The 19355-nt window shown below is 47.8% G+C and overlaps 1 protein-coding gene across 1 annotated transcript in view; it reads right to left on the bottom strand.

Moving 5' to 3' along the window:
- Positions 1-1260: 1260 nt before the first annotated feature.
- Cacna1f (calcium voltage-gated channel subunit alpha1 F) overlaps positions 1261-19355 on the bottom strand; it is a 28389-nt gene continuing 10294 nt past the window's right edge. The window contains exons 18-48 of the mRNA XM_026782030.1: positions 18107-18152; positions 17376-17427; positions 16569-16716; positions 16281-16410; positions 15559-15618; positions 15351-15457; positions 15177-15264; positions 14685-14792; positions 14554-14606; positions 12564-12710; positions 11238-11439; positions 10988-11146; positions 9976-10086; positions 9655-9738; positions 8901-8921; positions 8452-8580; positions 8094-8159; positions 7746-7837; positions 7103-7262; positions 6761-6888; positions 6399-6495; positions 6116-6218; positions 5765-5866; positions 5519-5649; positions 5189-5329; positions 4757-4926; positions 3812-3919; positions 3579-3706; positions 3387-3499; positions 1726-1923; positions 1261-1491 (exon numbers count right to left, since the gene is read on the bottom strand). Coding sequence (XP_026637831.1) covers positions 1261-1491; positions 1726-1923; positions 3387-3499; positions 3579-3706; positions 3812-3919; positions 4757-4926; positions 5189-5329; positions 5519-5649; positions 5765-5866; positions 6116-6218; positions 6399-6495; positions 6761-6888; positions 7103-7262; positions 7746-7837; positions 8094-8159; positions 8452-8580; positions 8901-8921; positions 9655-9738; positions 9976-10086; positions 10988-11146; positions 11238-11439; positions 12564-12710; positions 14554-14606; positions 14685-14792; positions 15177-15264; positions 15351-15457; positions 15559-15618; positions 16281-16410; positions 16569-16716; positions 17376-17427; positions 18107-18152 — 3613 coding nt within the window. The remainder of the gene's footprint in view (positions 1492-1725; positions 1924-3386; positions 3500-3578; positions 3707-3811; positions 3920-4756; positions 4927-5188; positions 5330-5518; positions 5650-5764; positions 5867-6115; positions 6219-6398; positions 6496-6760; positions 6889-7102; positions 7263-7745; positions 7838-8093; positions 8160-8451; positions 8581-8900; positions 8922-9654; positions 9739-9975; positions 10087-10987; positions 11147-11237; positions 11440-12563; positions 12711-14553; positions 14607-14684; positions 14793-15176; positions 15265-15350; positions 15458-15558; positions 15619-16280; positions 16411-16568; positions 16717-17375; positions 17428-18106; positions 18153-19355) is intronic.

Here is a 19355-nt window from a genome sequence, read left to right as displayed (position 1 = left end):
TGATTTTTTTTCCTTCTGGTTTTTCGAGACAGGGTTTCTCTGTGGCTTTGGAGCCTGTCCTGGAACTAGCTCTGTAGACCAGGCTGGTCTCGAACTCACAGAGATCCACCTGCCTCTGCCTCCCGAGTGCTGGGATTAAAGGCGTGCACCACGTGTGCAACCACCGCCCGGCCTAACTTGCTCTTTTATCATACACCAACCCAATTACTTTAAACCTTTGTTTCAATGCCAGTATAATTGTGTGTTTAGAGACCCAGTCTTTGATTGCGGCTCCTCCCAAATTTCCTGGCTTGATTGATCTAAAAGATACAAATAAGAACCCTCCTGCTTCAAGAGTCGGGCGGGATCCATTTTAGGGCGGTGGCATCTGACCTCATTCACTACACTACCTGCACTTCCTTTGGAGGGGAGCTGACTCCCACTTTCGATAAACCTTGTCATATGTCTAAGCCACCTTAGTGTGCCCTGAGGGAAACCAGCAAGGCACCTGGAACACACCAAATGCCTGATAAGCTTTCCCTGAATGAATGAGACCCCCAAAGGCAGAGCCAGAAGCAGAAAGAGGAGCTCAGGCATCTGTGTGGGAGGAGAGTTACTCTCAGCTGTTTCAGGAAGATCAAGGGGGCTCGGCATCGGTTCCCTGAAGCTAGAAGCACCACTGTTTGCTGTCACCTACAATTTCTACCAATGGATTTAGGCTTTTGTTCTTTTTCTCAGGCAGAAGATGGGAAATGGGAGACACTTACGATACCAATTTAACATTCCCAAAATTCTTGATGAGGACATTTCTGCTTAAGTAACCAGGTTAACTGTAAGCTCTAGGCCTTCTCCCTGTCAAGACTCTTGTACAGTCTGTCCTTTTTCAGGCTGACCTGACTGATGACCCCCTTGGAACCCCTCTGCCCTTTCCTACTATCCGGATACCCAGTGTCTCTTCTCTTCCCTCCCCCTATCTACCCGGTGCCCTTCTTCTCCCCCACCTCCACTCTGTCTCCAGCTTTTTTTGGCTGCTGTCTCTTTCTCCTCCTCCTCCCTCCTTCCCTGACGCTGAATAATCAGGCCTAGCTGTCCTGGTTTCTGGAAATACTCATGTGTGGGCAGTGGCTCAGGGATGCAATAAGGGATGGATGGAAATGGCTGGGCTGCCCCAGACTGCCAGCACAAAGACACCAAAATCCGGCAGTGTGTGCTCAATGCTTGCCTCCTTCTGGGCGAAGGAAGGGCAGGGGGTTTATTGAGTAGTGGATGAGGGGTAAGACTTTAGAGGGCATGAACGCAGGCCATCTCATCTCCTAGGTCCTCTTCATCAAAGCGGGAAAGAATAGACTCTTCATCACTATAAAGGGAGGCGGTTCTCTGTGCCAGCAGGTCACTGGCAGCACTGTCCATCTCATCCAGTGTCAGGTGACATGCTTCTGCAATCTCCTGCTTGGCTAGGGCCACAAATCGTGGGTCTTGGGCAAAGAGACCTAGGCCTTCAGAGATGAGCACCTGGGGCGGGGATTAAGTAGGAAGAGTGTTGACCAATGGCACAATGAACAGAGTGGTCACTGTGAAGCGATGTGCTAATGGAAGTGTTCAGGGGAACAGGGTCAGGTACAGTGTGCTGAGAAGAGGGGTTTTAACATGCTTGGCACAGAATCTGGCCACTCCTTGTTGCCTTTCCCCAGCTTTCACCTCTACCCTTCTACTCCAACCCCTTCCCCCATAACCATCGGGACTCACAGCCTCCACCAAACTGTCGGCACTGCCTCTCTTGCAGTGGCTGGGATCTGAATGTGCTCCAGGCACTTGCAGACAGGTGAAGGTACGCAGTGGCCCACTGAGTTTGTTGAGGTACCCCTCACCCACTGTGGTATCCTCCACCAGCAACAGGGGGGCATATAGCAGCCGTCCCTTCTGAGGAGGGGCTGCCCAGGAACCCTGGATCAGAACAAAGACCAGAAGGGGCAAGGATTGGTGAGTATGAGAGTCTAGTTCTGTCCCTTTTCTCTAATAAACACAACTACAGTTACACTGAATGGATGTAATTCAGAGGAGAAATAAATGACTTCTTTATTTGTGGGGATCAAACTGAGTCATAAACATGCCAAACAAATGCTTCACCACTGAGCTCCATCCTCAGCTCCAGACTTGAGTTTATGTCATAATACAGAAAGCTTTTGTTTGTCTGCATTATGTGTGATCTATCTATCTATCTATCTATCTATCTATCTATCTATCTATCTATCTATCTATCTATCTATCTATCTATCTGAGACTTTATTATCAAGGTGGTGTGGGAGGTCCTTTTGTCTACGTGTTGATTTTATTGATTAATTAATAAAGAAAACTGTCTTGGCCTATAGCATGGGAGAAGGAAGCCGGCGTCAGAGAGAAGCGATGGAGCCACTGGAGACAGATGCTGGGAACTTTACCCAGTAAGCCACAGCCTCGTGGAGATACACAGATTACTAGAAATGGGTTAAATTATGATGTAAGAGTTAGCCAATAAGAAGCTAGAGCTAATGGGCCAAGCAGTGATTTAAATAATACAGTTTCTGTCTGGTTATTTTGGTTTTGGGCAGCTGGGATGAACAAGTGGCCTCCCTTCAACATCAAGGCCTGTAATTTACTATGTAGCCCAGGTTGATCTCAAATTTGTAGCAATTCTCCTGTACCAGCCTCCCAAGAGCTGGGATTATAGGCATGAATCATCCTATCTAGCTGTTTTGGTTCTTTTGAAACACAGTCTCATGTGACCCAGGCTAGCCTCGATTCTGTATGTAGCCGAGGAGAACTTCCAATTCCTGATCCTCCTCTGCCTATCTCCGAAGTGATAGAATTATAGGTATGTGTCATCATATCCAACTCAAAAACCTGGATTTAAATGTCAATTGTGTATGTGTGTGTGTTGGGGGGGTGTTAACCCTAACTCCAAGGGGAGCAGAGACAGGAGAATCACTGGAGATTGCTGGCTTACAGCCTAGGCAAGAAAATGTGAGCCCTCAGTTCAGTGAAAGCCTACTTCAAAGTAATAGGTGGAGTGAAATAGAGGAGGACACCGACACCCTCTTGTGAACTCTGCACACCCCCATGGCTGAGTGTATCCACATGCTCACATGCACATAGACACAAGAAGACATATATACACATACAAAAATTAATAAATGAATAAGTAAGTACTAAGTCTTTTTAAAACGTCAGCTTTGCTGCTTACTAGCTATGTGATCACAGGAGGATAGACTTCCCTGAGCCTCAGTTTCCTCACCTGTAAACTGGGGATCGTAAACCCATTTCCTAAGTACAGTGGGGATTATGTGTGGTCCTTTAAGTGTCCTCAGAAGTCCCTGAAATGTAGTATACTTGTAATGTTCAGCCTAAAAGGTTGTCTCCCTTCTCCTTACCTGAGCCCTGCCTGGTCCTGAGGTCCGTCCGCGATGGTAGGTGCCTGGGATGGGTAAATCTTCACAACTGCCCTGCTGTTGCAGACACTGGATGGTGAAGGAGGGCTTCCGACCTGGTGGGCAAAGAACCATTCCTCCCTTGCTCCGTTCTGCTAGCCCTTCGGGTTTCATAAGGTCCATTTGTCTGCTTACCTGCAGGTGTTGGGGGCAGCAGACGCCGACGTGGTATGTGGTGCCCGTTTATGTGTCTCTGGGGCTGGTGAGGTGGCAAAGGGACTGGGTTCGGGGGAGTCTCTCCCTGCTCATCCAGGTTGGGGGTCCTGTGGGGGAAGGCAGAGCTAGCAGTGAACTCCCCTGGGACTCAGAGTTGGGGTATCAGCACTCCTGCCCTCCCCGGCATGACCCATGTGGTGTGGCCAGGGTACCAGTCAGAGACTTCCTGTTCCTCATTCTGATTGTCCTGCTCTCGAACTCCCTTGAGTTGAGAACTTCCTTCCTCTGGGATAGGGAACATGAAAACCCCAGAGTTTCTCCTGGGGAAGTGATGCATATTAATTAGATCAGGTGCCAACCCCCCCTCCCATATGTGACCCAAGGCTCCCTGTTCTTCTCATCTCATGCATGTCCCCTTCTCTGTGCAAACACTAGAATTTACAGTTAATTTAAAACAGGGTCTTACTATGTAATCCTGGCTGATCTGGAGCTCACTCTGTAGACCAGGTTGGCCTTGAACTCACAGAGAGCTGTTTCTGTCTGCCTACTGACTGCTGGGATTAAAGGCGTGTGCCACGACACTTGATTTGCATTGATCTTTTGCACCGCATTTCTCACGCTTTCTTGCTATTCTCTTTCCCACGTTCTCACGTTTTCTTGCTATTCTCTTCCCACGTTCTCACGTTTTCTTGCTATTCTCTTCCCACGTTCTCGCGTTTTCTTGCTATTCTCTTCCCACATTCTCGCGTTTTCTTGCTATTCTCTTCCCACGTTCTCAAGCTTTCTTGCTATTCTCTTTCCCACATTCTCACGTTTTCTTGCTATTCTCTTCCCACGTTCTCACGTTTTCTTGCTATTCTCTTTTCACCCTCTATTGCCATTTGAGCCCTTCATTTATCTTTGTCCTTTTTTAAACAGCGTCTGAAACTCACTATATAGCCAAGGATGGCCTTGAACTCTGGCTCCCCCTGCCTTCTGCTCCCAAGTGCTAAGATTACTGCTGTGGCCCACCGCATTTGACTCTCGCTTGAGCCCCGGAAACACATCTGTCCTTTCCGAATTTCTTCTCAAAGGCCTCTAGCCCTTGTCCCATCTCACCCAACACTGTGTCTAGTCTTCCTTCATTCTCACAACCTTCCCCAGAAGCTTGACCATACCTGTGGGGCTGGGACCCAGCCTGGAGCACACTGGGCTGCTTGGAGTTGGCAACCACTCCATCGTCATCACTAGGCCCAGGTGAGAGAGAGTCTGGGAGTTTCTCCCTCACAGGTAGAGACCTTGAAATCCTGGAGCTCCATCGAGATTGGGCCTGGGAGTCTGTGGAGTCCTGAGGGGACATTACTTGACTGAGTGCTTTATCAATGCAATGCCTAAGTTACTTGATCAGTGTTGCCCTCACTGGGCCATGGGGAGACCATCACTCCCTAGGGGCTGAATCTGGCTCTTGTTTTCCAACAGTTAGTGATCGGTATTGAATAGTTTTCCATTGTAGAGGAGACTTCTCCCCAGACACAGTACTGAGTTCACTTAGGAGTCTAAAGGAGCTTTTACAGTCAAGAGTTTTGAGGGAAGTAGAAACTTGTCCTCACTTTGTACATTTCTGGGTTGCTCTCAGTTTCCTCCTTCTCAGCCTCCTGCCTCACTGCCTCTTCTCCTTCCTCCTCCTCAGTGTCATAGGTGAGGGCCTGTCGCATCTCAGGACCCAAGTCCTGAAGGCTTCTTAGACCAGCCTGTAGGGATGGATGGAAAAAGAAGGAACTTTGGTAACTCACGGTCTAAGTTGCCCCTCTGTGAGCTTGCTTCCCATGCAGAAGTGTGTGTGTGTCTGGGCTCTGAGGTTCCCTTAACCCTCTGTGCAGCCTAGTTCTCAGTTTCTTCCTCTATGACATGGGTTTCACCCCAGGCCCTGTCTTTAAGACCTGAAGGACGGAAGATGTGCTCTCTGGGGCCTCCGTTCCTAGGAGCCCCTTTTCTTTCCTTCTCCGGAATTTTCGGAAATAATCTTGGATCAGAAATGTGGCATAAAATTTGCCCACGGTGACTTCCTCCTCTGGGACAAGAAAAGAGGGCAGTTACACAGGGTTCCACTGCTACTGCCTCCCCAGTTCCTACCTACCAGCAATAGTCGGGGCAGGCTATTAAGGAATTGGTGGTGGGCAGCTCACCATCTGGAGGGGGGATGACCTCATCCAACAATTTCTGCTTTATCCGCTTCCAGATCTTTTTGATGACCATCCGAAGCTCCTGGTTGGCTTGATCCAGGTTCCCTGCAATGCAGGAGAGTGTGAAGGAGGGGAAATGGAAGTGCTGGAGTTGCCCCTCCTTGCTGGTGAAGGGGGCGGGGCTTTGAAGCTTCACATTTCTGCTTTCACATAGGGTGTGGCAGCAGGCTGGTGAAGCCAAAGTCACCCGTTTTGAGATTGCAAGTTAGGAGACACATATCTGTCATTCTTTGCATTTGCTCCCTGAACCCTCCCCAGGGACCCTTTCACTCCTGCTCCTCCTCTCCCCCACACCTTCTGTCTTGATCTTCAGGGACGTCCGCACCAGGGCGAATAGTGTAGCGTTGAATGTCACTGTTCCATCTGAGTTGAGGGGCACATTCATTGCCACAAGTCTCTGTAAACACCAGAGACATAGAACTCACTCGGGAAATGCTAGGCACACTCTATGTGCCCAGGGTAGAAACCTTTGTAGGTGCAGCCATATACCTATCCCTACCAAAGGCAAGTCCCTATCCCTTCCCATAAAGTATAGTGCCTTCTTGGAGATCAACAGGTGAGGAGCAGGTGCACAGACCTTGCAGGCCACTCGGTGTGGACACAGCTTTCCAAATCCCAGTGGGGGCTGGATGCGTCTCAGCAGGGCGACGACATCCAGGTGCTTGATGCGGCCCCTGGGGCAGTCAGGGAGGTGCCACTGGATCCCCAGTACTCCTTTAGGCTTTTCTTAAGCCCCGCCCCAAGCAAATTATTACCTCCCAAAGCAACACCTCAAGGCTTTCCAGGGAAGAACACGGGTGGAGAGGGCAGAGGGTGGGGCAGTGGAAACTTCTTTATTGCTGGGTAATGGAATGTGTGGATCTGAAGTTCTAGGACTAGGGGGCTATGGAGGGCAACACATTATCCCTAGGATTCTAGGCACGAAGGTAGAGGCTATACTTGGCTCCAGGGTCATATTCAGACCAAATCCTCTTGAATTCATCAAGGTGATGGGGGCCCAAGATAGACCAATCTCTGGTTAGATAGTCAAAGTTGTCCATGATCACAGCCACAAAGAGATTTATAATCTGTGGGACAAGGAGCAAGCAGAGGTAAATAAAGGGCCAGAGCTGGGTTTTAGGAGGTGGGTAGGAGCTGGGATGATCTTTTATGGTCATTGGGTCATAAGTTGCTTGGTTGATCTTATTGTTGGGGCAGCCCTCTCAAGATCTGGACGTCTCTGAACCACTCAAGGCCAGCCCCCATGGCAATGATGGTGGCAGTGGGGAAATGTTTCCTTACCAGGAAGGCACAGAGCATGAAGAAGCTGATAAAATAGGCAATGGCAAAATTGCTACCACAGGTAAATTCCTCGCCTGGGCCAAAGTCAGACTCAGGGTCGCATCGATTTCCAGGAAGGCTGGCAAGCATTATCTCTTGCCATGCCTCACCAGTGGCACACCTGGGGATGGTCAAACAGGGTGGCATTCTGGAGAGGCTCTGAAGTCATGTTAAGTACAGTTGTGGGAGTCTAGGAGAGTGAGGGTGTGGCTTCTTACCAGGGGCTATACTTTACATTTATTTACTCTCTCTCTTTCTCTCTCTCTGTATGTATAAAAACAATCTGTGGGACTCTTTTCTTTCATTTCACCTGAATTCATGGAATTCAGGTTGCCAGGCTGAACTGTCTCACCAGCTTCCATTTGAACACTCTAACAACTAGAAGGACCATGGTAATGACAGTTATAGAATGTCTTTTACACATGAGGGTACCATGGATGAAAAAGGAGGCACATCTTACAGCCTGAGAAAGAATGGCCCAAAATGGAATATTTTGAAAGACTCCGATATTTCCCTAGTTTAGGCATCTTGGGGCCCAGAGAGGGTATGTAGATACACTAGGTATTCTGGGGAGCAAGGTAGCAGGGACGTGGGAGTGTATCACCTGAACAGAAGAAGCACAGCCTGTGGAAAGGTCTGGAAATTGTTGTTTCGATTTATCTGTGTGCCATCCTGAAGTGCCACCTTGCCAAACATCTACAGACATACAAAGGCCGTGTGCCGGAAGTGAACCCATGCTGCCACGTGTTCCCATCCACTTCACATCTCCTAATACCTAAGGGATCTTCATAATCTTAAAAGCTGTTACTAATGAGCTCATTCCACACATGCAGACTTACCCAGGGTCATCTAGTTTATCTTTCTGCTCCTCCATTCCCACACTAGGGCTATTCCTACCAAGTATCTGGGACAGAAGGGTTCTGGAGGGATCTTCTCGAGGGTCTCCACTTACCTGCATGCCAATGACTGCATAGATGAAGAATATCATTGCTATGAGAAGAGCCACATAGGGCAAGGCCTGGGAGAATGTGAAGGGGACAGGTATTTCAGGTGCAGTCAGAGAACTATAAATCCCAGAATGCACTCCTCTCTACCAGCCTGGGCCTGCTGGGGATGTTGTCTAGCCTCAAACTTTCCTGGATTTCATGTGCTTCCCAAATGTAGGCACACTATTACACAGAGTAGGGTTAAAGTCAGCGAACTAGAAGCACGTTAAGGATTGAGAGCCCAGAGAAAGAAAGTTGGAAATGCCATGGCAGACTGGGAACTGTAGTTCTGAGTTAGCTGGAAAGACTTGATGAAAGACTTACCTGGAAAGACTTGATGAACGTCCAAAGCAGTGTGCGGATCCCCTCACCCTTACTGAGAAGCTTGACCAGCCTCATGACCCGGAAGAGGCGGAAGAATGTGATGGATATTCGGGAGCTGTCCTCTGAACTCTGGAGTTAGGGGTGTAGTGGCGGTGATCAGTTTGCGTCAGGTCTAGCAACTTCTTTCCCTCATACCTTGGCCCTCCCAGCTCCCAAATTTCTCAGAACCCAGGCCCAAGGTGGTCAGGAAGCATGTTTTGTTTATTTGTTTGTTTGTTTTTAAGACAGTGTTTCTTGGTGTATCTCTGTCCTGGACCAGACTGGCCTTGAACTCAGAGATCTGCCTGAGTGTGTGCCACCATGCCCAGCTGTCAGGGAGTGTGTGTGTCAGAGAGTGGGCTGGGAGGGAAGGTTGAAAAAAATTATTCCTGTTAGGTGTGAGAAGCTACCTCGCCAAGATGGCCTCCATTCTGATGGGACATATGGCCAAAACAGAGGTGATAAAGGAGATGATGTAATTGTATGCCCAAATGGATAAGGGCATAACATGGTGCACACTCAGGGAATGGTGGGAAAGGTTATATGGCAGTAGATCAAGGTGGTTGTAGACAGAGTTGTAATGGGGTGGAAGTAAAAGGATCAGGTAAAGGAGACGGTGCAGCAAAGACATTGAAAGAAACGAAGGGGCCAAAGTTTCATGGAAATGAGAATACATGGATGGACATCGGAGAAGCCAGTGATGCAGAAATGCAATTGGCAGCATTGTCAGTCAAGGTTATTATCACATGGTACCAATTGGATGAAATGATGGAGCCAATGATGCAATCAGTTGTGGTAACAGAGCCAGGAAAGAGCCAGTGTAGGAGATGACCGAGTTGGTGGAGCAGATGGAGTCAACGAAGTAGTCAGAGAGACGATGGAGCCATTGGAGTGGGGTAGAGACAATGAAAGAGATAACAGAAATAATAAGGGAGGCATTCTAGGAGGCAGCAAGGCCACTGGGTAGACTTCAAAACAGAATACAGGACTGGTTAGAGGGAGGAGTACTGTGCTAGAGCCCAGCAAGGACTCAAAAAAGACAGACCTAGCATGAGGAATGCTCAGTCTCCAGGACTGGGGAGGATCGGAGTGGGAGCTGTCTATCCAAGTGAAGGAAGGCTCTAGGGAGAGGGTAGAAGGGTTAGTACAAAGCCCAGTTCTCACATTGACTTCTGTGACGGCAATGTCCACTACGCTGCCCACGACAATAAGAGCATCGAATGTATTCCAGGCATCGGCAAAATAATGCTGTAGACGGGAGGAAAGCATTGTACTGTGTTCTCTTAACCAGCAGACCAGGGTAGGGGCCAGTAGAGGATAAGCGATATTGAGGGAGCAGGGCCTAGTTTGGACCACAAATGGTCTGTACCTGGGTTCCTCTCATTCCTTAGTCTTATGACTACTCGGTTGTTACCCCCTCCCAGGACTGTGGAATGCGCTTCCTCCCAAAGGAGTTTATTCATAGGCTGTGGGTCTAGGGTGTACCTTGGGTTTGAAGGCGATGATTTTGAGCACCATCTCAATGGTGAAGAGGCCAGTGAAGACCATGTTGAGGATGTCCATGGCATAGTTAAAGGGAGCAGTCTGCTCATAGTGCTATAGGGAAACCAGATGGGGACAGAGCCTAAGACAGAGACACCCCCTACACGCAGACACATAGTCCCTGACCTGAGTTCAAACATCTGGGGACATGGAAACACTGTGTCTAACACTGTGTTTGCATTGCTTGTCTGTCCTTATGGACACTGCAAAGCCTGGTTCTTGATTCCCAAGGTGCCATGGCTGACAGCGTCTTTGAAAAAAAAAATTGTTATTTCATTAAAATATGCAAGAATTACTGCTTGGTTCAACTTTCTCTCTTTTTTTCCTACTTTAAGGCTGGAATAGTTGCGTTGTGACTATAAAGCAACAACCAAATACAGCAGAATGAATGGCACAGCAGAAAGTTGGATGGAACCAGGGTCACTGATCAGCAGAGAAGACAACCTACTTCAGTGTTTGCGGTAAATAAGCGAACTGCACTGACTCTAGCGAGCACAACCGGTTTCATCTTAGAATCTGAGTCTGGAATGCATTTTATAATCTGTGACATCTTGCAATGGTCATGGACCATTGGGTTCACATTCCAGCGTCTTTAAAAGCAGAATGTGGTTTTTGGCCTTAGATTTGAAGAAAGGTTACAGATGTAACTTTGTTTGTTTGTTTGTTTGTTGTTTTTGTTTTTTGAAACAGAGTTTTTCTGTAGCTTTGCAGCCTGTCCTGGAACTAGCTCTTGTAGACCAGCTGATCCCCCTGCCTCTGCCTCTTGAGTACTGGGTTTAAAGGTGTGCGTTACCACCGCCCAACTTAGAAATGTATCTTAATTTAAGGATCTGTCAGTGAGGTGGGAGGAAAATGTTACTTGTGGCCTAATGTATTCCTAATAGTTCTCAAGGGATTGTGTGAAAAGAACAAATGTCTGGCGACGATCAAGTTGGGGGTGGGGGCTCAGACAGACCTGCATGGCTAGGGCAACTGTGTTCAGCAGGATGAGCAGAAACATGAGGTACTCAAAGGCGGCAGAGTTCACAGCGGCCCACACACGGTACTGATGGGGATTCTTGGGGATGTATCGGCGGAGTGGCTGGGCTTTGAGGGCATATTCCACACATTGGCGCTACATAATGGTATAGGGGGCATGAGTGAGCAGGGGGGTTCACAAGGCAAGGAGAGACAGGTCGGTTGGCCGCTGGTGAGGAGAGAGTCACCTGGTTCTTGTCCAGCTCACAGTTTTGGTACTCCTGCTCTCCCTGGGCACGAAATGTGATGATAACAAAGCCAACGAAGATGTTCATCATGAAGAAGGCAATGATGATGATGTAGACGATGAAGAATACTGAGATCTCCACATGGTAATTGTAGATAGGGCCCTCATCTTCTGCGTGTGCATCTATGGCTTTGTATAGCAGCCTGTGGGAGATGGGGGGAGGGAGAGATGAGGGCATGGGTAGGAGAATCCTAGCCCTGCTCAGACTTCTTCCCAGGTTGCTTATACTCGCCTCCCAAATCTCCTGGTATACCGACCCCACTAAATTTCCAACCTAATCATTTGGGACTCCTATACGTCTACAAAGTAACCCCTCAAGGCTTTTAAAGGGTCCTAAGTATTTGTATTTTTTTTCCTTTTTTGGAGACAGGGTCTCACTATGTAGCCTTGGCTGTGCTAGAACTCAACTATGTAGGCCAGGATCCCAAATCTTTTGTTCCAAACACTTCAAAGTCTCAGAGACACCTCTACAGTTCCCCCAAAGAATACTATCCAGACCTTCCATGACATTTCAACATCCCCTATGTGTCTACAAACCTCTCATCCCCATAATGGCCTCTGGAGCACCTCCTCCACGTGGTTCTCCAGAACTCCTCCACAGGCTTCTAAAGATCTTGGACCCCCATCCCACAGTCTTGAATACTCTGCTCAATTCCCCCAGAAATTTCTAGCCAATATGCCCAAAGACTTTTGCAGAGTTCTGCAAATTTCTGAATCCTATTTTCTCAGTGAACCCCTTTCGAATCCTTCCACATCTTACTTACCCCTAGTAACACTCACCCAGTCCTTTCTTTTTACCTATTACCCCTGGAGACCTTTTCCAAATTTCTAGAGACTCTTTTCTGAAGTCCCAATAGTCCTCAGTGGGGTTCCGGGCAATCCCCACCCAGTCTTTCAATATACTAGTCTCTAGAAAGCTATCCCCAACTGGATGTGGTAGCACAAACCTGAATCCCAGCACTCAGGAGGATCAGGAAGGAGGATCACCAGTTTGAGGTCAAAGTGGGCTAAATGGTAGGACCCCGACTCAAGAAAATAGGGGGTAGAGATGCAGCTTAATGTTATACTATTTTTCTAGTATATACGAAACCTGGGTTCCATTCTCAAGCACAGAAGAGGAAAAAGGAAAGAAAGGAAACCTTATCCAGGTTTACGAGACTCTCTGTACACCCTTAAGATACACTCCCACCCATTCCCAGTTGATCTCAGGCAACTATCTAGAATCATCTGTCCCATCCCCTGCAGTCCCCAAGGCCCTGCCCCTCACGCAGGCCAGCCTTCGAAAGTAGAGACAGTGAACAGGGCCATCATGGCTGAAAGGACGTTGTCAAAGTTGAAATCGCTGTTGACCCAGAGCCGCCCTCGGACCAAGGGCCGTGACACATCTCCATCAGGGTAGATGAGGAAGGAGCCCCTGTGGATGTAGACAGGCTAGGTGAGTGAGGAGGAGTGGGGAGCCACGGCAAAGGCTCTAGGGTCTTTATTATGGATGTAACAGGGCACCATAGTGTACCTAGATAGTTTGGGGTCACATCCTGCCCTTTGATTTCCTGGCTGGGTTATTGTAGACATTCAGTCTCTGTCTATGCACTTCTTTTTGGTTTTTTCAAAACAGGGTTTCTTTGTGTAACAGTCTTAGCCGTCCTGAAACCAGCTGTTGTAGACCAGGCTGGCCTTGAACTCACAGAGCTCTGCCTGCCTCCACCTCTCAAGTGCTGGGATCAAAGGCGTGCGCCACCACCGCCTGACTCATCTATGCACTTTTTGTTCACGAGCTATCTGAAAAATGAGGGTACTAACAGAATCCATTTCGCATATCTTACCAAGATTAATAAATTAAATAAATGACAGTTAATCATGGTGGCGCACATTTATAATCCCATTCATTACCTGTGAGGCAGAGGCAAGAAGATTTTTAGCAAGCTTGAGGCCAGCCTGGTCTACATGATTTCCAGGTCTGCCAGGGCTACATACTGAGACTGTCTCACAATAAACAGACGAACAAATAAATAAAGTCAGGCATAGTGGCATATGCTTATAATCCCCGCAATTCAGGTGACAGAAGACAGGAAACTTGTGCATTTAAGGCTAGCTTGAGAACATAGGATTAAAAAACCCACCAAGGGGCTGGAGAGAGGGCTCAGAAGTTAAGAGTACTGGCTGCTCTTCCAGAGGTCCTGAGTTTAATTCCCAGCAACCACATGGTGGCTCACAACCATCTGTAAGGAGATCTGGTGCCCTCTTCTTATTATATTGTATGCATAATAAATAAATAAATAAATCTTTAAAAAAATTTAAAAAAATAAAATAAATAACCCATCAAAACCATAAAAAAAATCAAAACCAACAACAACAGCCAAAAAAAAAAAAAAACAAAAACAAGCAAGGGACAGCAATATGGCTCAGTGGGTAAAGGTACTTGCTGCCAACTTGATGATCTGAGTTTGGTCCTCAGAGCCAGCATGATGGAAGGAAAGAACCAACTCCCTCAAGTTGGCTTCTGATCTCCACATGCGCAGTAGCAGGTGTACTCACCATATGAATAAATACAAGAATGTAAAGAAAAAGCACCAACAAACAAGACTAATTTCTGGAACACAGTTGGTTTATCATCACCACTGTCATGAACATTTTTGCCATCCAGGGGAAAGTAGTTCTTCAAACGGCCAAAGTTTCTTAGCACTGACTCTATGCCAGGGACGGTGCTGGCTTGCCACGTAGGTATTTACCACGTATGTCTACTCCACGCCTCTCTACTCCTCATAAGCCCTGTGAAACAGGAACTCTTTTTATCCCCTTTTGTCAGTTGAGCTAACTGGGACTCAGCAAAGGACTTCAAGCCTCGTGAAGTGGGTTTGAGCCAGGGATTCCTGGCCTCATGGCTTTTGCTTGAAACCACCTCCCTCTACAAACATCTCTAGAGGGAAGCTGGAATTCAGAGGAGGGGCAGGAATTGCAAAGGCTTCTGGCGTAGAATGTACGGAATGATGAAAAATGTGGAAAAGGGTTCTGGGGGGGCTTTGAGCGCTTGCTGTAATATGAAGGCCACTATAATTATTGGGAGAGTTTTGGGGGTATGTCTTAGGGCCTTTAGGGAATTTCGAGGGTCTTAGGGATTTTTAGGACACCAGACATGTCTAGAGTCCTTGGTAAGAGGCTGTCAGTGGCTCCAGGAACCCTAGAGACAGAGTGGTCTGTATTTCTCTATGCGATTTGGAAGGCATTCTGCATTCCATAGAGGGTGGCATCTCACTCACTTGCATTCCTTCAGGGTGTGTTTGGCCTCATCCGTGCAGCTGTAGAATTTCCCCTGTATGGAGGACATCTGTCAGAGAGGTTCACCTTTCACCCCCACCTTGACAGGGGCCTCTCTCTGGATTCGCCCCACCTTGAAGAGCTGCACACCAATGCAGGCAAACATGAACTGCAGGAGGGTGGTGACGATCATGATGTTTCCGATGGTCCGGATGGCCACGAATACGCACTGCACCACGTGCTGCAGACACGTACACATGTGACTAGTGGGCACCGCATGCCATAACATGCAGTGGGAGCTTGGGTGATGAATATCGCTTAAGGACTTGGGCCAGGGGTAGGTGGTTGCAAGTGAGGAACACTAGTATTGTGGGCTAGTATGTATGGCTATTAACAAAGAATAAGTGTTTTCTAGGTAAGGACAAGTAGTCACATGTCAAGGACATGAGTCACTAGTATAGTCACTTGTAAGGAACATGGAGCAGACCACATGGCCAGTAGTGAAGAATCCATGGTCACGTGTTGGATTCAGGCTGCACAGTAATGTCTTTGTGCAAATGGTCGGTTGGGTCTGTGATCCTGACCCAGGGCTTGGGTCCTGTGGCTTTGAGTGAGTTGGGCTTACCTTGAGTCCCTTGGCCCTGTTGATGGCTCTGAGGGGCCGCAGGACTCGGAGTACTCGGAGAATCTTCACAACTGAGATGGCACTGGAGCTGGGGGTGGGAGGTGTTCAGGTCCTAATTAGGTCTTGGTCCTGGTTCTGGGAGGAGTGAGGTGGGCAGGGGAAGATGCTACTCACTGGATGCCAAAAGAGATGAGGGACACGCTGACCACAAGCAGATCCAACATATTGAACCAACTACGGCAGAAAGAGCCACGGTGCAGGAAGGCCCCAAACACTGTCATCTGGGGATTAGATGACACTAGATTAGGCCTCAGACCTGAGGAGAACTGGTGGATAGGATGGGAGAGGGTGGCAGAGAATGTATTGGGGGTTCAATAATCACCTTTAGTAGAATCTCCACAGTGAAAATGGAGGTAAAGGCATAATCGAAGTATCCCAGAATCTGAGGAAATGAGAAAGATGAGGAACAGTGTCATTACTAAAGGAGATTGATAGGTATGTGTGTGCCTCTTTTTCTTATCTATCTATCTATCTATCTATCTATCTATCTATCTATCTATCTATCTATCTATCTATCTATCTATCTATCTATCTATCTATCCATCCATCCATCTATCCACCTATCCGAGACAAGCCTTACTCTGCAGCCCAGGGTGGCCTCTGAGTTACAGTAATCGTCCTGATTCAGTCTCCTAAGTGCTAGAAATCCAGGCAGGTACCACCGTGCCAGCTTGTGTGTGCACCACTCTGTATAAGCCTTGCTCGCCCTCATCCTTCCCTCTTAGCATTAGGAAAGACTTTTATACGTGCCAAAGTTTGTCTATTTGAGATGAGGACTCAGATTTAGATTCCTTTGTCTCTACCCAGCTACACTGAGTGCCCTTGGCCTGTTTAACCTCTCTGAGTTCTCCCCCATCCCCAGCCAAATCCTGCTACCCTGCCCACACTTCTTGGAGTATGGAAGTGAGTGCTGGCATGGTATTCTCCACCATTACTGGTCCTCTAGCCCAGTGAGGAGTCGTCTCCTTGTTTCTACTCTGGTTTGAACTTGTGCAGAGGAGAATGCCCCTGTGAGTTCCTCCTAGCCTTCAGCCATGGGCTTACATGGTTGCGGAAGGAGTGGGCTCGGATGGGATCCTCAGCGGCCAGGGACACACTGCTGAGGATGATGAACACCAGGATGAGACTGGTGAAGACGTGGTGATGTATGAGAGTGTGGCAGGCCTTCCGAAGTCTGGGGAGTGGGGGAAAGTCAGGGATTAGAAACCAGGATCAGTGTTTACTGGGAGACCCCAAGGGATACATCTGTGCCCATTGCCTCCTGGGTAGTTCTGGGGCTCTCCTCCTGGTCAGTCCCTGTGGCCCTACCCTACTGCCCCTTCTAGCACTCACGGGTTGGTTTGGCTGAGGCAGAAGAAGGCACTGCCTTCAGGAATGGGTACCACCTTCTCCTTGGGTACAACTTCCTGCAAGAGTTCCACATGCCCTTCACCACCTTCCTCCTCCTCCTCCTCTTCCTCCTCTTCCTCTATGCATGGTTCTTAAAAAGAGCAAAAAGGGAAATTGGCTGAGAGAATCTATGGAAAGCTCCTGGAACCGTGCTTGACACAGGATGAATTCTTCTCATTTCCTGCCCAGAATCTCAGCTTCTCGGGGAAGAGGTCTTAAATCCATGCCTAGCTTTTCCAACAGTTTCTGGGATGCACTGAGAGCTTGGTGAGTGTGTTTAGTGAGTGTGCTATATACACACAATTTGATAACAAAGGCTCTGAGAAGGCCCATGGTAAAATTAAATGTCCATTCCTCTTGTTTAACCTCGTTTTCCCAAATGTTGCCGGCTAGGGACCAAGCTTATCCATTCATCACAGAGTAATTACTCTTACGTCATCAAGATTGTACTTAGGGCCTGGCACTCTACCATTGAGGTATATCCCTAGTCCTTATTGGTGTGTTTATTATTTTTTCTGAGATAGTGTCTAGTGTCTTTAATATAGTCCAGGCTGACCTGGAACTCACTGTTTAGCACAAGATGTTCTTGAATTTGTCACCTTTTGCAAGATTTGGGACTGCAGATGTGTGCTACTATGCCTACTGCCTTCAGGATGACCTTGGAAGAGTCTGATGGCCAGGAGTTCTCTGCCTGAGTCCTCTTTCCAAGACTCCACACCTCTTCCACCGGAAGCCGACCTGACTACTTGCCTGCTCCTGCACTCTTTGCACCCTCTCCTTCCTCATTTTCTCCGCCAGGCACCTGGAGACAGAAAGACTGGAGTCATCGATTATGGAAGAGACAGGATAATATGGAAATGCATCCGCAAAGGATGGGGTTAAAACCATGTACACGTCGATAGGTATGGGTGTTAGGAGGAGGTATATCTAACACCCAGGCTTCTTTTCCTTAAGATTGATTTGTTTATTTTGCTTTTTTTGAGACAGAGTTCCTCTGTGTAGCCCTGGTTGTCCTGGAACTCACTCTGTAGACCAGGCTGGCCTTGAACTCACAGAGATCCGCCTGCCTTTGCCTCCTGAATGTTGGGATTAAAGGTGTGTATTACCACTGCCCAGCTTTAAGATTTTTATTATTGTTGTTTTTTGATGATGTGTGTCTGTGTGTGGGTGTATGCATGCGAATTCAGGTGACCTTGGAGGCCAGAGGCCTTAGAACTCCTGGACCTGGAGTTACAGGTAATTGTGGTCTGCTTGGCATGGATCTGGGAACCAAACTCAGGTCCTTTAGAGGATCAGCAAGCACTCTTAACTGTGGATCCATCTCTGAAGCTCTCCCATCCTTTTTTTTTTAAAAAGGGTCTCACTATGTAGCCCTGGCTATGTTGACCAGACTAATTTAAAAATCATAGAGACCCCCTGCTTCTGCTTCCCTAGTGCTGGGATCAAAGGCACGCATCACCACAGCCAGGCTTCTAACTCACCAACACTCTGCTCTCCTGTGGGGTGTGTCCTTCACTGCTCTTCTCTCTGTCAAGGAAAATAAGAGCTGATGGCGGCAGGTGGTAAAAGATGGCTAAGGCTGGGGTGGACACTGCTGCCGGGATATTTATTCTTGGGACTGCCCGCTTTTGTTCCCAGTGCCTAGAGTCTATTCTCACAGCGCGCAGAAGGAACCTGTGAAATCTTAACGCTCCCAGGCCTAGTTCTACCAAGAGCAAAAGTCAAAACTCTCATCTTGCCCTTGGATATCCCCAGGCTGGTCTTGTTATTCCTCCCCACATCTAGCCACGTCTCCTATTGCTGTCTCTCCCCTCCCCCCCCGTGCTGCATTCCCACATCACTGGTGGTTTATATCTGCTTGTGGATGGCACTGGGATGGAAACCAGAACTTCAAGCAGCTACATTTTCTTCCTCTGAGCTAGGTCCTGAGCCCTAGTGTTCTGTTGTCAATGCGCTAACAACACCACAACTTCAAAGGAGCAATCTTTTTTTTTTTTTGAGTCAGGGTTTCTCTGTGTAACAGTTCTGGCTGTCCTGGAACTCACTCTGTAGACCAGGTTGACCTCAAACTCATGGAGATCCGCCTGTCTCTGCCTCCTGAGTGGTAGATTAAAGGTGTGCACCACCACCACCAGGCAAGAAAGCAATCTTATTGAACCTTATATCCTCTGCAGTCTCAATGTGGAGCCCAGGTTGGCCCTGAACTTCTTATCCTCCTGACTCAGCTGTTCAAGTGCAGGCAATATAGGTATGGCTTTCTAGGCTTGGTTTAATTTTTTACTATTGCTTTGCTTTGTTTTCTGTTCCTTCACTACTACTTATTATTAACTTCCTTTTTTTAAAGACAACTCATAACTGGACTGGAACTCACTATGTAGACCAGGATGGTCTCTGACATGGAGAGATACCTTCTGCCTCTGAGAGCTGGAATTAAAGGCATGTGCTGCCATACCCAGCTTACTAACATATTCTTAAGATTGTGCACCTATATTCTTGTAGTTTGCTTGCCTTCCTCAACTACAAACAGCAAGGACTCTGTGTGCCTCAACCAATGCTGTCTCCCTAGCATTTGTATCAGAGCCTAACACAAATTATTGTGTGTATGCTCCATAAATTCATGTTGAAAGAATGAATGAATGAGGCCTGTAGGTGGAGGTGGGTGCTTCCAGCACAATTGAAGTCCTGTGGAATGTGTGTGTGTGTGTGTGTGTGTGTGTGTGTGTGTGTGTG

The sequence above is a fragment of the Microtus ochrogaster genome, chromosome 10 (assembly GCF_000317375.1).
Source record: "Microtus ochrogaster isolate Prairie Vole_2 chromosome 10, MicOch1.0, whole genome shotgun sequence".
Classification (NCBI taxonomy): domain Eukaryota; kingdom Metazoa; phylum Chordata; class Mammalia; order Rodentia; family Cricetidae; genus Microtus; species Microtus ochrogaster.
The sequence above is the reverse complement of the archived record's forward strand: the minus strand, read 5'-3'. Positions and strand labels throughout refer to the sequence as shown.